The sequence below is a fragment of the Sardina pilchardus genome, chromosome 10 (genome assembly GCF_963854185.1).
Source record: "Sardina pilchardus chromosome 10, fSarPil1.1, whole genome shotgun sequence".
Classification (NCBI taxonomy): Eukaryota; Metazoa; Chordata; class Actinopteri; order Clupeiformes; family Clupeidae; genus Sardina; species Sardina pilchardus.
In genome coordinates, this window is record NC_085003.1 from 19,500,249 (window position 1) to 19,523,169 (window position 22,921).

General features: G+C 43.5%; 2 protein-coding genes across 2 annotated transcripts; both read right to left on the reverse strand.

Moving 5' to 3' along the window:
* Positions 1-4,231: 4,231 nt before the first annotated feature.
* On the reverse strand, positions 4,232-6,181 carry fgf4 (fibroblast growth factor 4). Its single transcript, XM_062547795.1, has 3 exons — positions 5,649-6,181; positions 4,815-4,918; positions 4,232-4,450 (listed from the first exon to the last, which is right to left on the reverse strand). Exons 1-3 carry the CDS (start codon positions 5,941-5,943, stop codon positions 4,274-4,276), a joined length of 576 nt encoding a protein of 191 aa, XP_062403779.1. The 5' UTR covers positions 5,944-6,181; the 3' UTR covers positions 4,232-4,273.
* A 5,349-nt stretch (positions 6,182-11,530) lies between these two features.
* On the reverse strand, positions 11,531-13,337 carry fgf3 (fibroblast growth factor 3). Its single transcript, XM_062548050.1, has 3 exons — positions 12,906-13,337; positions 12,260-12,363; positions 11,531-11,887 (listed from the first exon to the last, which is right to left on the reverse strand). Exons 1-3 carry the CDS (start codon positions 13,306-13,308, stop codon positions 11,531-11,533), a joined length of 864 nt encoding a protein of 287 aa, XP_062404034.1. The 5' UTR covers positions 13,309-13,337.
* Between the last annotated feature and the right edge of the window lie 9,584 nt (positions 13,338-22,921).

The window sequence follows — 22,921 nt, forward strand, 5'->3', positions numbered from 1 at the left end:
TGTGAGATAGACATGGCCGCTCTCCTCACAGTGAAGCCCAACATGCTTCTTCATCATCACTCGCTGCTGGGTTTCTCACCACTCAATGCTGTTTTTTGCCCCCAACGGCACCTTCCAGGCAGCACAGCCTAAAAGGCCCTACCTTCACCCTATTCCTAACCTTAACCCCCTCAACCCTCATCCTACCCCTAAACTGAGGGGAGTAGTGCCTTCACCCTATTCCTAACCTTAACCCCCTCAACCCTCATCCTACCCCTAAACTGAGGGGAGTGGTGCCTTGAAGGCAGCGCTGCCTGGAAGGCACCATTGAGGGCAAATAATACCAAAGCCCTTTCTCCCCACATGCGTGAGCGTCTTCTGATGGAGAGGTCTCTTGGCATATCTTGCTCTCTGCAGTAGCAAGTCATTTGTTTGCCCATCGCTGAAGTTTAGTGCTCAGTGGCGTTGGCCCCCACTCCGATGCTGAGAACTCATTAGGGGAGCTGTAGTCTCCTGCAGTGAGAGAGCAGACCACACTCACACTCAAACTCACACTCACACTCACACTCTCTCTTAATCCACCCAGGGGTGCCACTCACAGGAGACCCATTAAAAACACTCACCAATTCAACACATTTATGCCATCACTTGAGACGTCAGCATTGCCCATAGAATTGGGATATTGGGATAGAGTAGAATAGAATAAGAGTTTTTTTTTTTCTCTTATTCTCTTCGAATTCAAACACACACTCTTTGAACACACACACACACACACACACACACACACACACACACACACACACACACACACACACACACACACATACACACACACACACCCACACACACACACACACACACACACACATACCCACACACACACACACACACACACACACACACTGCATGTGTGCCATCTGACGGAGGGCCTGCATGCATATACGTCCATTCACAAGTACTGGAGAGGTGCTGCCCGGTGCTCCCTGCCAGGCCGACGTGTGTACTTTGGCACTGTTGGGGATGGACACACCGGCCCAGGCTTCTCCCACCGCCCTCTCGCCCTGCCTACTTGTTTACTGAGCCCGGCTCAATTACCATCAATACACTCTCTGTTAACACACACATTGTTGTCAATTTCCTGGGTCCGTCTAGACCCGTGTGAACCCTTTGTGTGGATGGGAACATGAAAGGCTTTAGGGGGCTATATGGGCCCTTGAGGTAAACTGTGCAATTTAAGACTAAAACTAACAGGAAGAAAAACTATTTATTCCTAAAAAGGTACAATGAGGCACACGGCCAGCGAAAAGACTTGAAATAATATTCAAGTATTTGTGAAAAACAATGAAAGGGTCCAGGCTGTTTTACACTTCGCTAGACAACAGCCTGAGACCACAGAGACCACGGGAAATAAAGAGAGAGGGAGGGATAAAAGAGAGAGAGAGAGAGAGAGAGAGAGAGAGAGAGAGAGCGTACAGCGCACCCATGCCCCACCACCACAACTGAAATCCCAGGCTGGCTATGTGCTCCTGCTCTGTCCTCTCTCCACGTTCACAGCTTGGCTGAAGTCACTGTTCTCCTCACGCTTATTCCCATTCACACGGCCAATTTACAGATGGGACTTCACCTCCATTAGCACACACGGGGGGTGTGAACTCCCACAGCTATTCACATGCTCACCTGCCCTCCACTGCAGACCCAGCGCCATTCTCATTCATCGTAGCCCAGCGACAAGGCCACTCTCACCTACTGTACATTACTGTAGCATGGAGGTGCATACCCTATGCAATCTTGCGCAGCTTGTATTGCTAAACTGGTAACGGTCACCGCATCTAGATTCATTAATTGCATTGTTTATAGAAATGATGCCTTCTGACAGTGTTGAGTATTTAGAAAGATTTGTAAAGATTTTGAAATATGCACTACTGATAGAGAGCACAAAATGAAAACCACTTATGTCTTGAACGTTGCGTTGACATGCTCATAAAATATGGCGTGTTTCATTTCCAATGAAAGCTTAAAGGCAGCCCATGTCCTGACTAGCATTGGCACCTGAGAACTAAAACAAACAAACAGAAATCCAAACTCCTGGCAGCAGCCATATCTACGGTTGGTTGTTTCATGTTCGGGAATTCATTCAAGGAAGTGGTGGGCAGAGAGCTTCTCCAGTGAGCCCATGTGGTGATTTACAGTCCTTGTTGAGGACTGACGTCATTGCTTTATACCGACCGTAGATGATAATTGAGGTGATATCTTGTTTTAAGAGAAACCAAAGTAGCGTGTGCAATTCACAACCAATCTTTCCCTCTTTTGTTCAGTGTAGCTGAGCTGATGACTGGTTACTGTGTTGAGTTACATTTTCATATATCCGTGCGTGTTCCTGCGTTCAGATTACATAGATGGAGAGATATACTTTATTGCCTCACAACAGTGTTGGTGGTCATAGTTGTTAGGGGGAGCTGGAACAAGTGATTGGATGAATTTGTCTCATTTATGACATTAATCTCAAAGATCTGTATTAGTAATGAACTGTGATATTTCCTGGGAGCCAGAACCCAAGCTGAGGCTAGGGGCTAACCTTTTGGCCACTGTTCAGAACAGACAAAATGATGGCACACTTCAGGGGAGTGTTAGACTAGAGTGAAGGTCCCCCAGGCCGTAAGCTTGATATGAACTGATTGGCCTTAAGAGCACTTTCAAAGTCCACTCACATCATTTGCAATAGTAAGTGCTTGGTTTAGAAATAGTGTCTGTTTGACACATGTAAAGGAGGCAGGACAAATACACATATGGACAGTTCATGAATTCCATGCTACCTCACAAAGTGTCTGTAGGCTATGTGTATGTATACACAATGTGTGTGATCTGTATATGATGAGTTGTATGTCAGTCACACTATATATTTGAAATTAGCCATTCAGTTCTACACCTCAGACTTTTGCAACATTGTGATATTGCATGCAATGGAGTAAATTCAACACATTCACGTTTTCCAGTGTTGCAGAACATGATTTATTATTCTAAGTTACATCATAATGTGCACAGCACATAAAGCACAGTGTGCAACAGGACCTGTATAAAACTACAGACATGCTGATGAATGATCAATACAATATACATACTATACAGAAAACATATAGAAACAACTTTCTTTACAGACAAAAACGAGTTACTAACTAAAATACAAAAATCACATGGAGCACACCTATCAAGAAGCTGACTTTTGAACTGAAGTGTAAGTCTCCTATTGCCACGTGAATGTGTAGCCCAAAACCAGAGAGCAGAGGACAGAACAACTGAGACAGAAAACAAACCAATCACAGACAGCAACACTAGTTCCTCAACTGCATATAAGTTAAGTGGCAAATTAAGGACCTGATGCATACAAATCACCAATTTCACCAGGTCATTTCACATGGATGGTGTTTTTTCCAAATCAGACTGACGTTAAAATCCGGGCAGAGGACAGTAATATCCCTGCTTTGATGTTCTTTAAGTTAGGTGAACCATAAATTCCATACAAAATGTCAGATCAGAACAGAAAGAGGGAGAGCCACGGGATGAAGCAAAACAACCACATTATATTGTGCTAAGAGTTAATCCATTAATGAGGTAGAAACAAAAGAGTTACACAAATGCCACATTGAAACAACAGTGTAATGTAACATATCTTCAAAACACTGCATGTTGTAGTAAACAAGGACACACTTTTCAGAACTGGATTCATAGGGGTTTCGCTGATCTTACAGGGACTGTTTTCTTCCTTGGGGGGGGGCAGGGCGGGGGTACAGTTGTTAATCACACATCAGACAGTCCAACATATTCAGGTTAAAATGTGATCCAGTACATCTGTCTCCCTTTGCCACAGACACCAGGTTCATTGGCGCTCACAGATGAGGGCCCCAGTGGTGGACCAGTGACTGAAAAGGGGGGAAGGTGAAGCTCTTCAGTCATTGCGCCACACTTTGTAAACAGTGCAAATAATCCTTTCTAAAAGTCCATTATTGTCATGAAATATCGGTATTGTGACACACAAATAGCAGCACCGGCTCAGATAAATATTAAAAAATACTCTACTAGTCATTCTTTCAGCTCTGGCTTTTTAAGTAATACAAAAAAAAAAAATTCTCAGAGGAAATAAATAAAATATTGTTCACAACATACATACTTAAATAATAATATTTAAATATATATTCCAAAATCTTTTTTTGTTCATTATTGTTGTTCAAAAGTGCTTTCATTTTGTGTCCAACTACTTCCCTCCAAGGTGTGAGGTAACTGAGCGAGCCACAGTCGGTCAGATTCTTGGTAAGAAGTGTGTCACTGTCATTGCTGGAGTCACTCTGTTTCCTTTCTTTGTCCTGCCTGTCTTGCTCAATCCAATATACATCCCTGCGTGAGCGGCAGACTCATATGCATTGTAATTGTTTGCCAGGAGATTCTCCTTAAACTTGCACTCATTGTTGTAGTGGCTCTGTTGGAAGGGGAATGAAGATGAATTAACTGATTATACTCTGATTATATTCATCATGTCAAGCATACTGTATGTGTATATGGACATAGAAAATAACAATGGCAGACAGAATGTGTTAAGATAAGTTAAGATAAGAAGTTCAGAAGTTAAGAAGATAAGAAAAGGGATTTTTGCCTTTCTACTACAACAAGGTTTCATAGACTGATAACAAACTCGACTACTGATCAGGCTATACTTTGGTGTTTAAGTATCTCATCTACAGCAGCTGTGGGCACTGCTTTACTGAAACAAACTATTCTTACACACTTTTACTCATCATCTAGGATATTTATGGGAAGGACATTGTATATACAATCACACTTACAGATCCATAGAGCTTCCCTTTGCTGTTCATGGCGATGAATAGACCACTGCGAACACCAAAAAGAGTAACAACTCCTCTCTCCACTGGAGATATCTCCAAAAGACCTGAAACACACACAACTACATGAGTATGGAAGTCTTCCAGAAACTTGGTGACTGTATGCAGTCTTCCATGGCACCCAAAACAGCACAATATCTAATCTTCGCAGTATGCTTTGAAGAGCCAAGACAGATGATAGACGGGTACAGAGATGACAGATCAACAATTCAATAAGCAGATCACAGATAGATAGACAAACAGATGAACTCACAGACAGATAAACTAGGCAGACAAATATTGCTCATGTGGCCAGAGTAGAACATGAACTCAAACTATGATTATAATTTAAGAAATTAAACTTGAATACAAACAAATATTTTGCAGAAGAAACAAATGTCTATTTCTCTTAGGAAATCAACCTGTGGAAGTCAAATGGGCATTACAAAGTTTTCCAAAGTTAATAACTGTAACCTTTGTCTGAGTGGTAACGTCTGTCATTGGTCACGTTTAACATGACATGTATTTGTTAAATACAGCGATGAAGAGTAACGCTGCTCTATACTGCACCACATACTTGACTTGACAGCTGGTTCCCTCCTGCTGAATATGACCACCTCTCACGACTGAATTATTAAATAATAGCCTCTTTCAGCCAGAAGTGTATTTTGCAGTCCAGCTGAAAATAACACGAACCAGAAATATAATATATGGGTAGTGTACAGAAAACCACCTGTAGGCTACAAAATATCTCGGTGGCAGTAAGTTGGCCATGGGTGCTTTGTAGGTTGTACTTACTGTATCGATTTTCGTTATGCACTCCGGTTATCTTGCCATCCGGTAACACTTGAATGTGGAACCCAATCCCCACATTGCAATACAGACGTCTGAGTCTCTTGATGCCCATTAGATAATCACCATCCCGGTTGATGTCTCTTTTTTCCCAGGGATTACGAGCCAATGAACGCGAGTAAAGTGTTTCCCAGTGTCGTCCTGGAGTGCCGTTCTGCCGCACCGAAAACGGGGCTGAGCGCACTGCGACTGACAGCAGTCCGAGAATAATTAGTGTTGAAAAAGCCGATGTCACGCTCATTCTGACCGATTTCGAAATTCTCACACTCCAAGAACTAAGTTCTAATGGCGCACGTCACTTCGAATAACTATTTGGAGCTTGAGAAAGTGAACCGGACAACGCGGAACGTCAGTTTCGAGCACAACTGTGACTTTTCCATTGACTTTGTGTAGAGTCTCTTCGAGTACTAAATAGTTCCCACCGATGTTGAATCGAACTCGACTGTGACTTCTTTGCTGTCTGAGTTGTGTATTGTTGGTCGTCGGTACTCGCAAGGCATAGCCGAACCATGGCACCTTTCACTTAGTGGCGGTATTTATAGGCTATCTGCGTCGAAATTACATCACACACGCCACCTACTGCAACATGAGGTCGCTCTCATCCCTTGCAATACAGGCTTCAGCTTCACAGATGTTGGTTCCCTGTTAGCAACTCCCACCTCGTCACCACAGTCCTTAAAGAGGTCAAGAAATTTACGCGCATCGATTAAATCTGAAGTCAATTTCTTGGTCCAGCATATTTTTCCAACTCTGTAGTATACAACCCGTAGACAGCCCTGTGTCTGAATGACTGTATTTTTTTGCAGGCACTTAAAAGTCTATGAAATTATTTACTCAAGACATAATATGATATTGTGCATTAGACGATTCCATGTGATTTTCTTGCTATTTTGCTTCTGTTATAGGCCTACCGGGAAGAGTTCAGCTTGAATTACACTGTTTTTTTTCTAGCCTGCAGCCTTTAACATTGCGCATCTCGAAGAGTGATTTCACTGACATGAAAAACTGAAGGGGTTATCGTGCTCTCAGACAAAGTAAGTGAATCATCAATTTAGTCCAATTAGAGACAGTCGTTTTACGTTCCCCTCTCCTCGTGGCAGCAATAGTCCTAAGTATCAGACTGAAACCTTCAAACGATGGTCAGCTTTTAATAACAGGTGTAACATACTTTGTGACGGTAGTGACAAGCAGAAAAAAAGCAAATCCTACCAGTTACATGCTGTCATACTGAACCTCGGAGCTTTTAGCAATAGTGACAGCCTATTGAGACATATTTTCTTTCAATACCCTAGCTGTAGTACGACATCAAAGCTCCATTCAAGAGCTGAAGCCAACGTGTGATCTTGAAGCCCAAAGAATGTCTATTGACAGTATAATACACAACCTGAGTGCCATGGAGGTGTGAAGTGAGACGCAGACTTTTTTGCACCTGTTTAACGCCACGGTGACCTCTCTTGATTTGCGGGAGAATTTTAAAACACATCAATTCACCCACAACTGCAATCAAAGAGTCATAAAGACTGGCAGAGCTAAACAGTCTTTTCATCCAACACATCATGATCAAATAACCATTGATTTGGTCTCTCTGGGATCTAATTCTATGGCCAGTATTTTAATGAATTGCTATATTGTGTAGTCTTATGTTTGAACCGTCTTTTAAGACATCTGTGGGTGTTCCTGTAGGCCAACTGGATGATGGGACAGTAGGTTTCTTGAATGGCGCACATGGCACAGCAAATGACGACACCCTTGAAAGAAACGAGGTGAAAGCAAACTCATGCCATTACCAGGACTAGATGATGGCTAATGAAATGCAGATCGACAAGGCCTGACAGTCAAGAAGAAAGTCATGCCTTAATGTGAGGTTATACAAAGGAATGTCTTTGTCGAGAGCCCAAAAGAGCGCCTTTGATCTGCCTCTATGAGGAGGATGACCCATTGTCTGCAAATCATTATAACGCCGAGACAAAACATTCAAAAAAGAGAACATGCCTCGTAATTACATACATAAAAAGGTTTAGTCAGTGTGCAGAAGATTCGCTTGAAAACGTTTTCTCACGTTCACGTTTGGGTGACCCTGAATACCTCACAACTCGCCTTTGAAACTCGACAGTAGGCTAATATCGAATGTGGCCTGATCTTAAAGTTTACCCCCGAATTATTTTAACCTGTAACCATGAGCCTGTCACTCTCAACGGGTAATAAATAGCCCATACGCCAAAGAATATTCGGCTAAATCACACTAAAATACGTTTAGCTGTCGTGATTTGTTAAAGCCTGCTGCGCAAGTTAACTTTTCGATAGCCTAATGACAGGGATGCACAGCGGAGCACTTATGATTCGATTACCATAAATGTGGACTAACTGTGAAGTATGATTAGGCATGTCAGTGCGCAGATACAAACATATTTTAGAACTGCTAAAGAAACATTTATAAAGTTCTGATTGGCGGACTTACGCTCAAAGGGGATGCGACCGCCGCTCTCCATGGTACTGTTTCACCTCATCCCTATTAGAGTTAAAATACGTATTTTGCATCAAGAGTAGCCTAAATAAAATCGGTCGAATAGATGTTATATGCACTTACATTTGAGAATTACGTTCACATCGCATAGCTTTAAATGCTTGTTTATTTGAGCAGGAACATAAAATAAACCTAATATGTAGCGTTTCATTTGTAACATTTTTGTAACTAAATAGTTCAACCATTTTAAAGGAAATGATTATGCAAAATATAATATAAATATATATTTTTAAGTGCCCTGCTTCTTGTAAAGTATTTTCCCCCCCACGCACATGTCTCATGTTCATTTGTTCATGTTCCATTGAACACATTTAATGTAAAATTGGGGTTGAAGTTCTCAATTGTCTATATGGAGAGCAAAGAAAAATAACAGGACCCTGTGCACCATGTAATGAAATGATGCAGAAGATGCAGGAAGTGAACTGGCTGCCTTAATTCTGTGTGGGCCTTTGCACTAAACACTGTAGTCATTGGTCAAGCAAGGTTTTTGGATCCCCAATGCTCTTGGCTCTCTCTCTCTCTCTCTCTCTCTCTCTCTCTCTCTCTCTCTTTAAATATCTTGTAATAAATTACAATCAGGCAGAATTGATTTGTCACATTAATGGAGAGATACAGGCTACATTTTGAAAGATATTTAAACTCGTCTAGTATTCAAGTATGAAGCTCTGATGTGTAACTTGTCTGCCACATATACCGCACTTGAGAGGCAAATGCCAGTGTTCCTGTCCACATGCATATCATATCTACAGTCTGACATCTCCACATGCATATCATATCTACAGTCTGACATCTCCATAGTGGCCATACTGTACATCACGCCTGCTCAGCATACTCTGCATGTGCATGATAAACATACAGTATGTGTTTATGGTGCTAACCATCTGGTGTTGGCAAGACTGAAATGAATGTTGGAGCATTGAATTGTTTCACGTTGAAGAATATGCTCTCATGTCATCCTTACTGGTGTTCATCGCGCTGAAAATGCAACTGTTGAACGTGTGGGGGAAAAGCACATACTCAGCCAGGGTTCCCATCTCCCAGGTGCAGGCAGAGTATTGCACGGAATCTCTTGCACTTCTGCAGCCCCTAGGGTGCAGTGTCTGCCAATGAATAGTTACTGGATAGTGAATGACTGCATGAATTGTAAATGGGTTACATATGAGAATGACAAGTTCAGTTCTGTTCACAACATATTTCCTTATTACGAGCATGTTGTATAGCATGATGACAGACTACTTTCTCCAATTGCCCTTTTATATTGTCCTCTGGACAATCATTTCATATGTTGTGTTCTTGCACAAAAGCTGCTTTCAGTACTTCATTTGTTATTTTCTTTTATGAGTTACTATTATGAAGAAAATCTCATCTGTAATTTTTATGTCATGGTTTCATGATTAATGAAACATCAGGCTTGACTTTTTCATGGATTCCAATTGTTCCAGCATCATGTAATGGCCATTCACCCCTCATGCATTATTCCATCTTAAATACACCCTTCTTTTCCGCAGCGGTTCCACTGGCAACAGCTCTGTGTTGGCTACATCTCTTCACAGGACAAGGATGATAGTGAATCTGTAACCTAGGCTATCGTTTTGTTCTTCCAAACCGACCTTTTTTCACCATTGCATTTGAGTAAAGCCACAACAGCCTGAACCCTGCCTTTACAAGGCATCCCTCCAATTATTTTCATTCCTCAAATGTAGACAAATGTCCCAATGGCTGCGCTCAGATGTATCCTGTAGTGAAGATGTGTCCCCCGCGAAGCCAGCAGGCTGAAGCAGGAGTTAGCACTTGCACATCTAAGGAAGCTCCCGCACTAAATGTCCTGTTATTGACGGTAAAACTAAATATTGACCGTCTAAAGAATTTTAGTAGGCTGTTTCAAAGGAACGGCCTTGTTTGGACATGACACATCGGTCTGACTTTGGGTCTGCCCAGCTTCCCATGTCCCCCCCAGAGGACGCCTCTATTGTTCCAGACAGGAAGCGAGTGATCCTCCCTAGTATAGAGTAACAGCACTGTTTAAAGGACTATCAGCACATCTTGCCTTTGCCCTTGACTTGGGCAGAGTCATGTCAGCAGAGGAATGGATGTATTTTTTTGGTGTGATAAACTTCTGCACAAAATCCTCTTTTGCTAAACCAATACTGCACCAACGCCTGTTTCTGAAGTTTCTTATACTAGAATTATTGACTATTAACTACTGAATTATCAGTTCTATAGTATCAGACGTTGGGCAAAAATAATAATGGAGTTTTTAGGATAATGTTACTGAAATGAAAGTGATTTAGCCTACTAATTCTGTAATATTTTAGTTTAGGGAACACATATTTATTACATCTTTATTCAAAAATGTCTTATTCTTTCTGAATAGGTGATTTGTTCTAGGTAAATCCTCAATAAGCAGCAATTAGATCTTGATCTAAGGTTATTTAAAGGATACAATAATGCTCAAAATAGAAACTTTATTGCCTTCTACTACATTGTCTGTCCTGTCACTGTCCCATATTCAGACAGTAGGTGTATATAAACTCTCTATTTTGATGATGCATACTAATTACCTGCAATCGTATATTAAGACAATTAGTTTACTTATTATTAAGAATTTACCCAGAATAAACGAGCTATTGATAAAAAAAAAAGAGATTGTTCATTAAAGCTAATAAATGTGCCACGACACTTAATATAGACCTTGATGGACACTATCAGTTATGTATTGATACCTAGTGTGTTTACAATAGCATTACTGATGACTATCTATGGAAAGATACTTTTTCTCAGACCTCCAGTGAAAAATATATATATTTTAAAATAAATCTATTTTATTGGCTGATCTCTTCAACAACCTGTATAACTTTCGGAAATGTGCTCAGTGGAGTCAGAAAAAAATCTTCAATCATGAAAAAACTTTTTCTTTTAATTTAAACATTTATGAAATGTAATAAATAAGCATTACACACAAGCCTAATGCCATGTTTACTAAAACCACGTACATGCCAAAGACAAACATATTTTTGTTGCTTCGCTACATTGTTAAGTGTGTACATGTGTATACATGTATATGTCATACTATCTCAGCTTTCATGTCAGAGAGCACCATCAATAAGTTATCCACAACAACTACACCGTTTCTCAAGACAAATCCCACCAAACTGCACCAAACACAGAGTCAGCACAGACATCACTTCCCAGCGCTGACCCTTTTAGCGATGAGGTGGACGGCCTCCAGTGGTGCTCTGGTGCCTGGCGTGCGTCCGTGTGATTCACCTGCTCCACCTGGCTCAGTCCGTGTGCCCCCCCCGCTTCACTCGTCTCGTGCCAAGTCTCCCAGGAGGCTTTCCCGGTACTGCCGGCTGATGTGAAACAGGTGCACGGTGTCGTGGTCCTTGTGGGCCAGCACGCGGGGCAGGAAGAGGGAGGCCCTCTCCGTGCGCCGCGTACGGCAGCCCCTCCGAGGCCGGCCCTTGCCGTTGATGGAGACGTACCACAGCCTCTCGGGGCTGGCCCGGTGCTTGCTGCTGTGACCACTGCTGCTGCTGCTGCTGGCCAGGCTGCTGTTGGAGGCGTGTGGAGGTGCAGTGTGGTAGTGCCGAGAGGCGTAGGTGTTGTAGCCCAGCTCGTGCATCCGCTCGATGAACTCGCACTCCTTGTTGAAGGAATCCTGCAACAGTGTCAGGGTGAAGTCCCCAAGTCGCGTTATAAGGGAGGACACGGAGACTGATATGTTCCCATGCCAGACTCTCCATGACTCAGACAGTCTAGGCTATGATTCATAAACCAAGGAAGGCTTTTCTGGTCTATTTCATGTTGAGTGCTGTGTTTACAATCCTCGCATCTCATCTTTAAATAACTCATTACTCACTAAATATGACCAATACTGGCTCAAAACACATCCAAACAGTTTGATGCAAGATGCAAGAAATGCTTGAACAACGTAACAACATAGAAAGTAACAACAGAGATCAAGCAAAAATATCACAGTTGAAAAATGTGCTCCTAAATACTGATTGACATCAAATATTGGCATACTCACAGAAGCATAGAGTCGTCCCTTGTTGTTCATGGCCAAATATCTTGCCGCAAACAGTCCTTTAATTGCCACCACTCCGACATCAACAGCTGTGATCTCCAGAATGCCTGAATGAAAGTATAGGGAAGTATAAGGGCTCTTATACTATAGGACCACTTGTATCTACTATACAACATACTGTACAATGGCAAATAAATGTACAACGCAATGTTAACAACAGTAGTACAATAACATGTTCCCCTGGGAAAGCACTCCTAAAAATCACAGCCTCTCACATAGCCTACTGTTCACTAACCCTAGTACTGTAATTCTTTACATTCATCTTACACTGTTTTACTACAACTCAAATTAGTGACATATCATTGTATTGTTATAGATCTCAAAGATTTGTGATAGCTGTTCACAGTCTGCAATATAGTTGCCCAGTCAATAAACTTTGTTTACCAAAGTAGACTACAAATAGGTGGGACCCTTTGGTAGACAGCCTGAGCCTCTGATTTACAGTCTCGCTTTTGTCCACATTTATAGCAAGGGCTAAAAATTACTGAGCTTTACACCATAAATCAACCCGGGGTCATTGATCCGCGGTCCTTTGAAGTAACCTCACGCAAGGCATATAACAAAAAATCAACTGCGTAAGGTAACTTACTAAAAGGATTATTCTCTTCAAGTGTACCATCTATTTGGCCGTTGGGATGAATTTGCAAGTGATACTTCGTGGCACAGTAAAGCTTTCTGCGTCTTGGTGCTCCACCGAGGTGCTCATACACGCCGCCACGTCCCCCAGCATCCCTTCGCTGTCTCGGCTCGCACGTTTCTCCCCTGTTACAGGATAGCAAGGGTGCCTTCTCTGAAGCCAGGCACATAGACTTCGATTTACCGGAATCCAGCAATCCCAGGCAGATCACTAGAAAAAGCAATAGCATTATGGGATGGCCCGGTGCCGTATTCCTTTCCGTTGAGAAAATTGATTGTTCTCCATTGAAAAGTTTTTGGTCCACCAAGAAGAAAGTAAGTAGTCCGAAACGCATTAACATCAATTCAGTTGTCATCAAGAGATTTTGTGTCGACCCTGCGTCCTTTCATGTCTCTAAATAAACTATATCCGCATAACATTTCAAGAGCGAGGGCGTCGTAAGATCTCCCTGTGTGCAACAACTTACAGATATGAAAGAATCGGCCAACAAGACCCCAGGTTACATCCATCAGCTACGTAAGGAAAGAAGGCAAGGTAGGAGTCTCTCTCATACGAACTATAAGAATGCAGGCTGGATGAAATTACACAGTACACACAGTGGCGTGCGGAAGACCGCATCACTGCTCGAGCAGCCGTGCGAGGGCACCAGTTTCCAAAAGGCTCACCATTCTTCAGAGACGGGCGTTGCGCTCTCGGCAGGGAAAACTTTTAGAGGTCTCACCAATCGCAAGACCACATGTTATCAACTACTCACATTAGTCAGAGACCCATTTTCAACGATTTTTAGGACGATTAAATATTCATTCGAACTAGCCACACGTCTTTGGGAGTCTTGTCTTTTTAGGGGGTTGCCTTTGAAGTGAAGTTATAATGAAAAGCTTCTTATGAAGAACATACCTGACATTACAGCCTATTGTGATATAGACTAATGACTCACAGTGTTGTGGTGACACAGTATTAGACAAGTGAGAGGAGAAGGATCATAGTAAGAATAGCCTATTCACTGTTGATTGGCTTTGCAAGTGAAAGTACAGTGTCATTATGAAAATTGTAAATCTGGAATAATTGAAATCGTTCTACTGGACAAACTCTCAAGCTTATATGGTGCTGAATTCTGTCCTGTGCAGAGCAGCTCTTGTCCCTTTCCCTCAGCTGTAGCAAACACTAATCCACAGTTAACCTCAAAATGACTTGAGCTGAAATTGTTTCCAGCCTGGCAGCATCATGGTTACAATTTTCATAATTAGCACCATCGTCTAGCTACAAATCTCTCTGGCCTTTGGCATGATGCTAGCATCTCTACCCTGGGATTCATACCGAACATAAAAAAAGTCTCTGAACTGCACTGGGAGGTGAGCTGCTCCTAGAAGGCAGTGAAACAGCTTGTGTTCTCTTACCTCAGTGTGATTACTCTGTGCTTTGAACTGTACATCCATGCCTTTCCTTCAAGATGCATTATTTGGAGTTACCCATTGAGGTGCACGCTAGGCATCTGGGATGGACCTCTAGGTGTTTTCTTTGTTGTTTATTTATTATTTTCCCTGGAGCAAGAGAGTGACCTTTCCAGTTTAACAAGAGGCTGAGCCAGTTGCTGGACGTTAACTTATTTTTTAGTAAGTATCTCACACTTTTTCAAACTTGTTTGCGGTCTAATCTTTTTATTCTTTTTTTTTTTACATTTTTTTTTCTTCAGTTTAGTGCAAAATAACCCTTGTGATACATTTGCCCTGCTCCTTCATTGTATGTAATTTATGTTGAATTCTTGGCTTTCTCAGCAGGCAGGGCGTGTTAATCTTTTGGTGTTGCTGCCTGAGAGCGGCACACAGAGCTTTCTCATAAGTCATTAAAATCACAATAAGTGTTTTGAAGTGTTCTGGCATATTCCACTCTGACAGTGCGCTGACATTCTGGCGGGGACTTTCTCTCCCCTCCTACACATCATTGTGTCGCCTCTTTTGTTCCCATTCACCTTGATCACTCTAGCTTGTAACGTACTGGACTAAAAAGAACACATGTATTGTCCATATGTGCCACAAAAGTATAAATTCAAAGTCTCATGGCCCATTTGTGCTCGGCCTCTTATGTGTCCACATTGTGTAATTGTTCAGTATCTGAAGTAGCGGTTGCAAAGAAAGCAGAAGCAATGCAATATTACTCCATGCAAATGAGGCGGGCAGTTGCAGTGGTGGCCTTTGGAGGCTGAATGGAAGAAAAATGAAACAAATGACCCAGTGATTCAACCATTTCAATTGAATTTGCACTGGAGAAGGTTGTGAGGGACTGGGAACTCCCTCCATTTTGTTCATCAGTTGGGCTGTGTCTGTCTTGCTTCTTTCATCTCCCTGCCCCATTCTCTCTCTCTCTCTCTCTCTCTCTCTCTCTCTCTGTCCCCACCCCCTCTCCCTTTGTGCATATGCATCCATGGGCATATGTCCAAGCATGGCTTCTGTAATCAATAAATTCTAAATAATTGAGAATGGCCACAACCTCCCCTCTCAGCGCCCGGCAGACCACATTCATCTCGTAATCACACCTGCCACTTTACCCCACCATCATTGGGAAAGAACTGCAGCCGAGGGAAGAAGCTAACGTTGCTAGGAGCTCTTTAATTGTACAGCATTCATTTATTAGCACACTTCATTTCCTAGTGAACCTAAATAACCAATGTGTGAATCCATTTTAATATCTGTAGAGTAAATACTTTTAGATTACAGGAAGAATTAAGGCACACTCTCAGAGATGTTTAGTAACAACAAACCAGCTGCATATACAGTGTGGTTTGTTAAAATGTGGTATTTGTGCTAAATACATTATGGAAATATACATTAACCTTACAAGTAAGTTAACACACACATACACACACAAACACTCACGGATAAACGAAGAAACCTCTCTAAAACACATTTTGCTAATTATATGCAAAGCATCCCAGCTTCTTGTCTGCAATTAAGATCCATCCAGTTTTAGAAGGCATTAATTCACATGGCAGGTCTAACTGCTGCTCGTGTCCTCTCAACATCAACTTCAGCAATGTAACACAGCAAACTCACAGTGTTAAACAAGAATACATATTATCAACATTTACTTGTATGTATATTAGATTTAAGTCAATTGAAGTAAATCTAACAATTCCTATACCAAATATTTTTTCTAATAACTTCCAAATGTATTATGAAACAAACAGGGGTAGACAAGCATATGCCCCCAAGCAGAGGAAGCGGTGTTGGGTAGTGATGCTCCCCCCCAAGCTGACTCTGACAGGTAGGAGTGCTTAAGTGTGTCCTGCCAGACGCAGACACGGCTTAACCATGTGCTCTTTCTCCAGCTGGACAGCTGAGGGGGACCCCGTCGGTCCTGACCATTATAAACACCACACCTCGGTCCGCATCGTTTGTGGCAAACGTGGCAGTCGAAGGCAAGCCACATTTAAACACCAGCAGGGATTAGACCTGCTCCTCGGTTTTAAGTGTTTAGAAGTTTTTGTTTCATATGCGAAGGAATTCTAAAACAGTTGGGCACCGAATAAAGATAAACAGCAATAGGATAATAGCAAATGCACTCGGAAAACATCAACAAGAGTGTTTGGAGTCCGCTGGCAGGGGGCCTGGTGCAGTCATGCTAATCGGGTCAACTTTGAATATGTTTTGCTGGTGTTTCCCCTCCAGGCTCGTATTTTCCTGCCTTTAATAGACACATCTTGAAATGTGGTCTTGGTAAAAACTGTGGCGCGTCCAGAGGGCAGAGCGCACTGTAAACAGTCCTCTTTGAAAAGTTTTTAGCTTAATATGATCTCATAGAAGGGTCTCAGTCCTTCAGTTTCCTGTGGGAACACTCCGCAAACGATGATGTTACATAAAAAAAAACACACAGTGTTTCCTTGGACTGGATACTTCTGAACATTTGTGGTAGCCCATGACAGTATGACCATGAATTTCATTAACTAATGTTCAGTTTTTATGTCTGGATTTAGAGATCAGACATATCGATGTGTGCACCTTAAGGATTTAGAGCTGTACCCACCAGACTGAAGCTAAACTCAGTGTGTACCACCCAGGCACAATTCTATTCCACTCACAGTAGGCATCCAGTACGCTGAGATGTCAGTAGTAAATCAGCACGGTGGATGCTGGTGGCTCATACAGTACTATCACTGTGTGCACATGTTGGAGCCCTGTTTGACATTAAGGGTCCAGGAGGGGGGAAGTCAATTAGAGTGTTCTTCATTTTCTGTTTGAACTGGGTTAATACCAAGCTAAACAGGAGCAGTGATCCAGTTGATTCCTCCTATCTGTGCATGCTTTTGATTGGGATGCGGCTTCCCTCAATGTTGACTTCCTCACTGATTCTGCATGAAATCGGACTGTGACACGTAATCTGCGTGCCATCTCCACCAGCAGGACACACAGGAAGACAGATACGGGAGATACAGCCAGTGAAAACTCAATAGAATCCATTAGACGGTGCGCAGGCAGGAAGGCATCAGTTTTTAATTTCACCGTTATTGGAAAAGGATGGCATGTCCTTAGTCCGCCCGAGATGCATTTTTGAATCACCGAGCTGCCTGCTGAACTGAGACCCAGGGTGCGTGGGTGCGTGGCATTAAGCGGAGGGCTAGCCTCTTGTGAAGCGCTCTCACAGGCTGGGGAGAAATGTGTTTCCAGTTAGCGTCTTGGCCACATCTGAGGAGACAGATGCTCCTTGATTGGGTCGCACAGGAGGCCGTAGGCTCGCTCTCCCTCTCCGTGCCAGATGTTATTTATTACCTGTTACACAAACAATGCACACATTTTGAAATCCTTCAGAGCCCCACCACCATGCAAGTGCAGGCAACAGGATGGAGAGACGAGTCTTGATAAGCCCTCCCCCCCCCTCTCTTCATGTGAGCCCCACACACTTCGTGAGCCCTCGTGGGAGAGTTGCAGTGGAGCTCCATGCTCCATGCTGGGAAGCACCACATGCTGTGTAAAACCACATGTTACAATGCTCATGTAATTACATACAATTAATGTTCAACTGGAACAGAAGCCTAAGAATGGCTAAAGGAGCCTCATCTGTCAGGAGCGAAGCCTGCAAACGGCCCACCGTCATGGTCTTGCATGGGGCTCTGAGCAGAATGAGAGAGAGAGAGAGAGAGAGAGAGAGCATGGGAGAGAGAGCTTTAGTTAAATGCTTTCACATGGTGCACAACCATCCCTTTCCAGTTTCTTATCAGCTCGAGCGTCTTTAATTCATCCCACATTCACTGATACAGTCACTATTTTTAAATCGCCAGAGTTGTTCACTGCTACAGATGCTTTAGTTTTCCATGATGACAATATTTTGAAATGTGACTGATGTTGATGCTTATTTGAAATCTTTTAGTGGGAATAACAATTGCTTTTTCCTTTGCAGGAGATTCTTTAAAGCGCTCCACGTCAAGTCGAGCCAAAACAGCCAAGAAGATTGTGATTGTTCACACACTTTCCACATCCACTATTTAAAGGTTTTATGGACTCCTAAATGTACAGCATGTGAATACATAGTGTACAGTACTCCTAATGTAATGTAATCCTTATTCACTATCATTCCTAAACAAACAAACAAACAAGTAAATAAATAAAACCACTGAAATACCAAGATGAATACCCAGGTCTGATTGTGTAGTTGACGTGTGTGTGTGTGTGTGTGTGTGTGTGTGTGTGTGTGTGTGTGTGTGTGTGTGTGTGTGTGTGTGTGTGTGTGTGTGTGTGTGTGTGTGTGTGTGTGTGTGTGTGTGTCTGTGTGTGTGTGTGTGTGTGTGTGTGTGTGTGTGTACGGGTGGGGAATGCTTTTTAAATGTCACACAGTAGGTCTGCTAGTCTACACATGCCATTAATGCCTCCCTCTGTTTTACTGTGACAAAAGGAAATCCTCAATAAAGGCAGCAACTAGGAAGAACCAGCACATTTAAGTGATATCAGATAGTGGTATGTGTTACGTTAGGAATATAACTAACAGGTGTAAACAATGAAGACACGAGGTTGATGCATAAGTTGTCTTTACTGTAGTAACCCCGGAAAAACCCCCGAGCGCCCCCAACAGGGGTCAGTACACACATGTAAACCCTGTTTACAGAACACCTCCTTCTTTTAGTGAGAACTTCAATTACATTCAAATCTTTATGGAGGAAGATATCATTTTCAATTACTCATTGCAAAACTAAACACAATGTCTCATTGCAAAATTAAACTAAATTCACCCCACACTTCACAGAACATGTGCAGAATCACCATTTCCCCCCTTTTTGTCTTTTATAAGTTCATACGCTCTGGTGGGCGTGATGCTCGGCCTGATGAGGTCACATAAGGTCTGTCCTTCGAAACAGGCTGTTTGTAGACTGGCATGTCGTGAGTAGTGTGCCTGTGTGTATCAGCTGGACCCGTCTCAGTGGTTGTGACAGGTATGTTGTGTGTTACCTGAGGTTGAGGGCTGTGTACTGTGCGCAAGTGTGCACGATTTCTCCGAACCTGGCCTTCCTCTGTGTGTATTATGTAGGACCTAGGCGTTGGAGCCTGTTGAACAACAGTCCCTTGGGTCTTCTCTCGATGTAACCAGACGCTTTGGCCAGGCTGTAGGGCTGTAAGAGGCCGGGCCCGATGACGACGATTGTAAATACGCTGTTGTTTCTCCTTTGCCCGTGTCTCCACCTTTCTGACTCCTCTAATGTTTGGCCAGCGCGGGTTGAGGTGTACTGGAACCTGCGGTATAGTGGTGCGTAGTTGTCTCCCCATGAGGAGTTGGGCTGGGGAATAGCCATTTTCCAGAGGAGTGGCCCTGTATGTCAACAGGGCCTTGGTTTTCTCGCTTCCACCTTTCCACAGTCCTTTTACCGTAGCCACAGCCCGTTCCGCCTCCCCATTGGCTTGTGGGTATCTTGGGCTGCTGGTAATATGTGTGAATCCATATTCTTTGGCAAAGTCTTTGAAAAGTGTGCAGTTGTACTGTGGTCCATTGTCCGACACAACTGTCTGTGGAATTCCATGTCTGCTGAAGGTGTCCTTCAAGGCTGCGATCACCGTATTGGAAGAGGCAACATTGAGTTGAGCTACCTCAATGTAGCGTGAAAAATAGTCAACTATTAGGAGATAAATCTTTTTCTCCCAAAAGAATAAATCTGACCCGACCCGCTGCCAGGGTCTGTTCTGTACAGGGGTGGTCATCAGGGGCTCTCTGTGCTCTGCCCTGTGTTGAGAACAGATGTCACAATTCTCTACCAGTTGGCTGATTTGTACCGACAAGCCCGGCCACCAAACTGACTGGCGGGCCCGTGCACGGCACTTTACGATACCTTGATGTCCACTGTGTAGATCTTTGAGAACTTGCTGTCTGTTGCAGCGTGGAATGACGATCCTATGGCCCCTGAGCAATAACCCTCCAGCCAGTGTTAGGCTTTCTCTTTCTGGCCAATAGGGCCCCAGCTCTGGTGGGAGGGCATATTTCTGAGGCCACTCTGTCAAGCAGTATTCCCTCAGCTTTGCACAGACTGGGTCCGCTATTTGCTTGTCTTCAATCTCCTTTAACCTTGTCTCTGTAGCTGGGAGACTTTTGATGACCGCATCTACGAACACTTTGACATCCTCTTCGTTGTCTTTATCCTCCTGTGTGGCTGGGTGAGTAACCGGTGCTCTTGACAGAGTGTCCGCTGTAATCAACTGCTTACCGGGAACATGTACAACTTCAAAGTTGAACTTCAGGAGTCTCAAGCGGAATCTGAGGACTCTTGGTGGAAGCTCATCTAGTGCTTTAACACTCAGTAGAGGTACTAGTGGCTTATGATCTGTCTCTAGCCTAAACTTGAGACCTAGGAGGTAGGAGAACAGACGTTCACAGGCCCATGTGGCGGCCAGCGCCTCCTTCTCTATCTGAGCATAATTTTTTTCGGCGTCTGATAAGCCTCTGGAGATATATACGATGGGCTTCCATCTTCCATCCGTTTGGCGTTGAGTCAGGACGCCCCCTAGGCCAAAAGATGAGGCATCAGCTGACACACATGTGTCTGCTGTCGGTGAGTAGGGAGCTAATACACAAGGTGAGCTCAGCTCAGTTTTCAGCCTCTCGAATGCCTCTTTCTGTGGTGTTCCCCAACACCAGTCATTCTTGTCACTCAGAAGGTCTTTAAGAGGACGTGTGTATGAAGCGAGGTGAGGCAAAAACTTCCCTAGATAGTTCGCCATGCCCATCAATCTCCTCACGCCTTCCACATCTTTTGGTTCCGGCATCTCCACAATGGCTTTGATTTTGCCTGGATCCGGAGCTACGCCCTCAGCTGAGACATGGTGGCCCAAAAACATAATGTTGTCCTTGGCAAACTCACATTTATCGTTCAGAGTCAGGCCCTCCTCTCTGAGCCTGCTTAACACTTGGTGCAGTCGGGTGTCATGCTGCTGGCGGTCTACTCCATACACTAAGATGTCGTCTGCATGGCATACAACCCCCTCACAGCCTTCCAGCATTTGTGACATACGCCGTTGAAAATGCTCAGGTGCCGAAGAAATTCCGAAAGGAAGACGTTTGAATGCGTAGCGCCCAAACGGCGTGATGAATGTTGTCAGGAGTGAACTCTCTTCCAGCAAGGGGATTTGCCAAAACCCCGAAGTTGCATCAAGCTTCGTAAACACCTTTGCCCCCGCAAGCATAGCCAGTGTATGGTCTACCGCTGGTAGGATATGTCTCTCTCTGCACACCCACTCATTCAGGCGTGTCAGATCTACACACAGCCTTATCTTGCCTTGAGCCTTGGGCACTATGACCATGCCCGCGCACCATGGTGTGGCCTGTGTCACTTTAAAAATCACACCCATGTCTTCCATGCGCTTAAGCTCTGTTTGCACTCGGTCATGCATCGGCAATGGCACACGCCGAGGAGTAGACAGAGCATATGGGACGGCTCCTGGCTCTAATTCGATTCTATAGGGCTCCTTTAATTTCCCTAAGCCATGAAACACTGTGGGGTACAACGCAACAAAGTCCTGCTTTTCCACTTGCACAGTGTGGAGACGCTGTATTAGAGTAAGAGCCTCAATTGCAGGAAGGCCTAACAATGGCCTGGTCAGTCCCTCAATCACGTAAATATATTGTTCAGTGGCTCTGTTTTTAATGCTAAGCTTTCCTTTAAAGCGTCCTCTCACATCTAGCTTGTGATTTCCTGGTCCATATAACACTTTACCTGGGGGCTGCAGCGCTCCATGTTGTTTAGTTGAGAATGCCTTGCTTGGGATTGCCGTCACTGCTGCTCCAGTGTCCAATTTAAACACAGTCTTTTCCCCATTTAGCTGTAGTAATTCATTCCACTCACCAGAGCTCTCAGATGACACTTCACTAAGAAATGCAAATTCCTCTTCATCACTTTCAATTTCTGCCTCCGTAATATTGTGGACTTTCTTTGTCATGCATTTAACAGCGAAGTGACCCTTCTTGTGGCAACTTCTGCACTCTGCATCTCGTGCAGGACAGTCTTGCCATGCATGCTTCTTAACATTTCCACATCTGCCACATCCCATTGATGGACTCTCTTTGGAATCTTTCCATGAGTTCTTCTCTTTGCCTTGCCATGGACGGCCCCTGAAGCTCTTTTTTTGTAGGCCTATAGCCTCGACGACACTCCCGGTTGCCTGTTCTGTCCCACGTAGCACTGGCTGCTGTTTCTTCACTGCTGCGCTTTGTCTTACTTTTGTCATCGCTTTTTCCAGTGTCAGCTCTGCATCTAATTGCAGGTTTTCTGAGAGCTTAGCATCTTGAATACCAACTACAATTCTGTCTCTTATTAATTGCTCTCTCAGTCCTCCAAATTCACAAAATTCGGCCAGCGCATGAACAGCTGTTAAAAATGACTCAACTGACTCACCGGGTTCTTGGTTTCGGCTATTGAAACGCGCCCTTTCATATATGACGTTCCGTTTACTCACACAATGTTTGTCAAATGCTTCAGTAACGTCTTTGTATGCTTTCTT

Coding starts and splice junctions, on each gene's coding strand:
- fgf4 (XM_062547795.1), bottom strand. CDS start 5,943: ATGAGCGTGACATCGGCTTTTTCAACACTAATTATTCTCGGACTGCTG. Junction 4,919..5,648: donor GCATAACGAAAATCGATACA/GTAAGTACAACC, acceptor TGTGTGTTTCAG/GTCTTTTGGAGATATCTCCA. Junction 4,451..4,814: donor AAGGGAAGCTCTATGGATCT/GTAAGTGTGATT, acceptor CCCTTCCAACAG/AGCCACTACAACAATGAGTG.
- fgf3 (XM_062548050.1), bottom strand. CDS start 13,308: ATGACAACTGAATTGATGTTAATGCGTTTCGGACTACTTACTTTCTTC. Junction 12,364..12,905: donor TGAAGAGAATAATCCTTTTA/GTAAGTTACCTT, acceptor ACTTTCATTCAG/GCATTCTGGAGATCACAGCT. Junction 11,888..12,259: donor AGGGACGACTCTATGCTTCT/GTGAGTATGCCA, acceptor ACACTGTTGCAG/GATTCCTTCAACAAGGAGTG.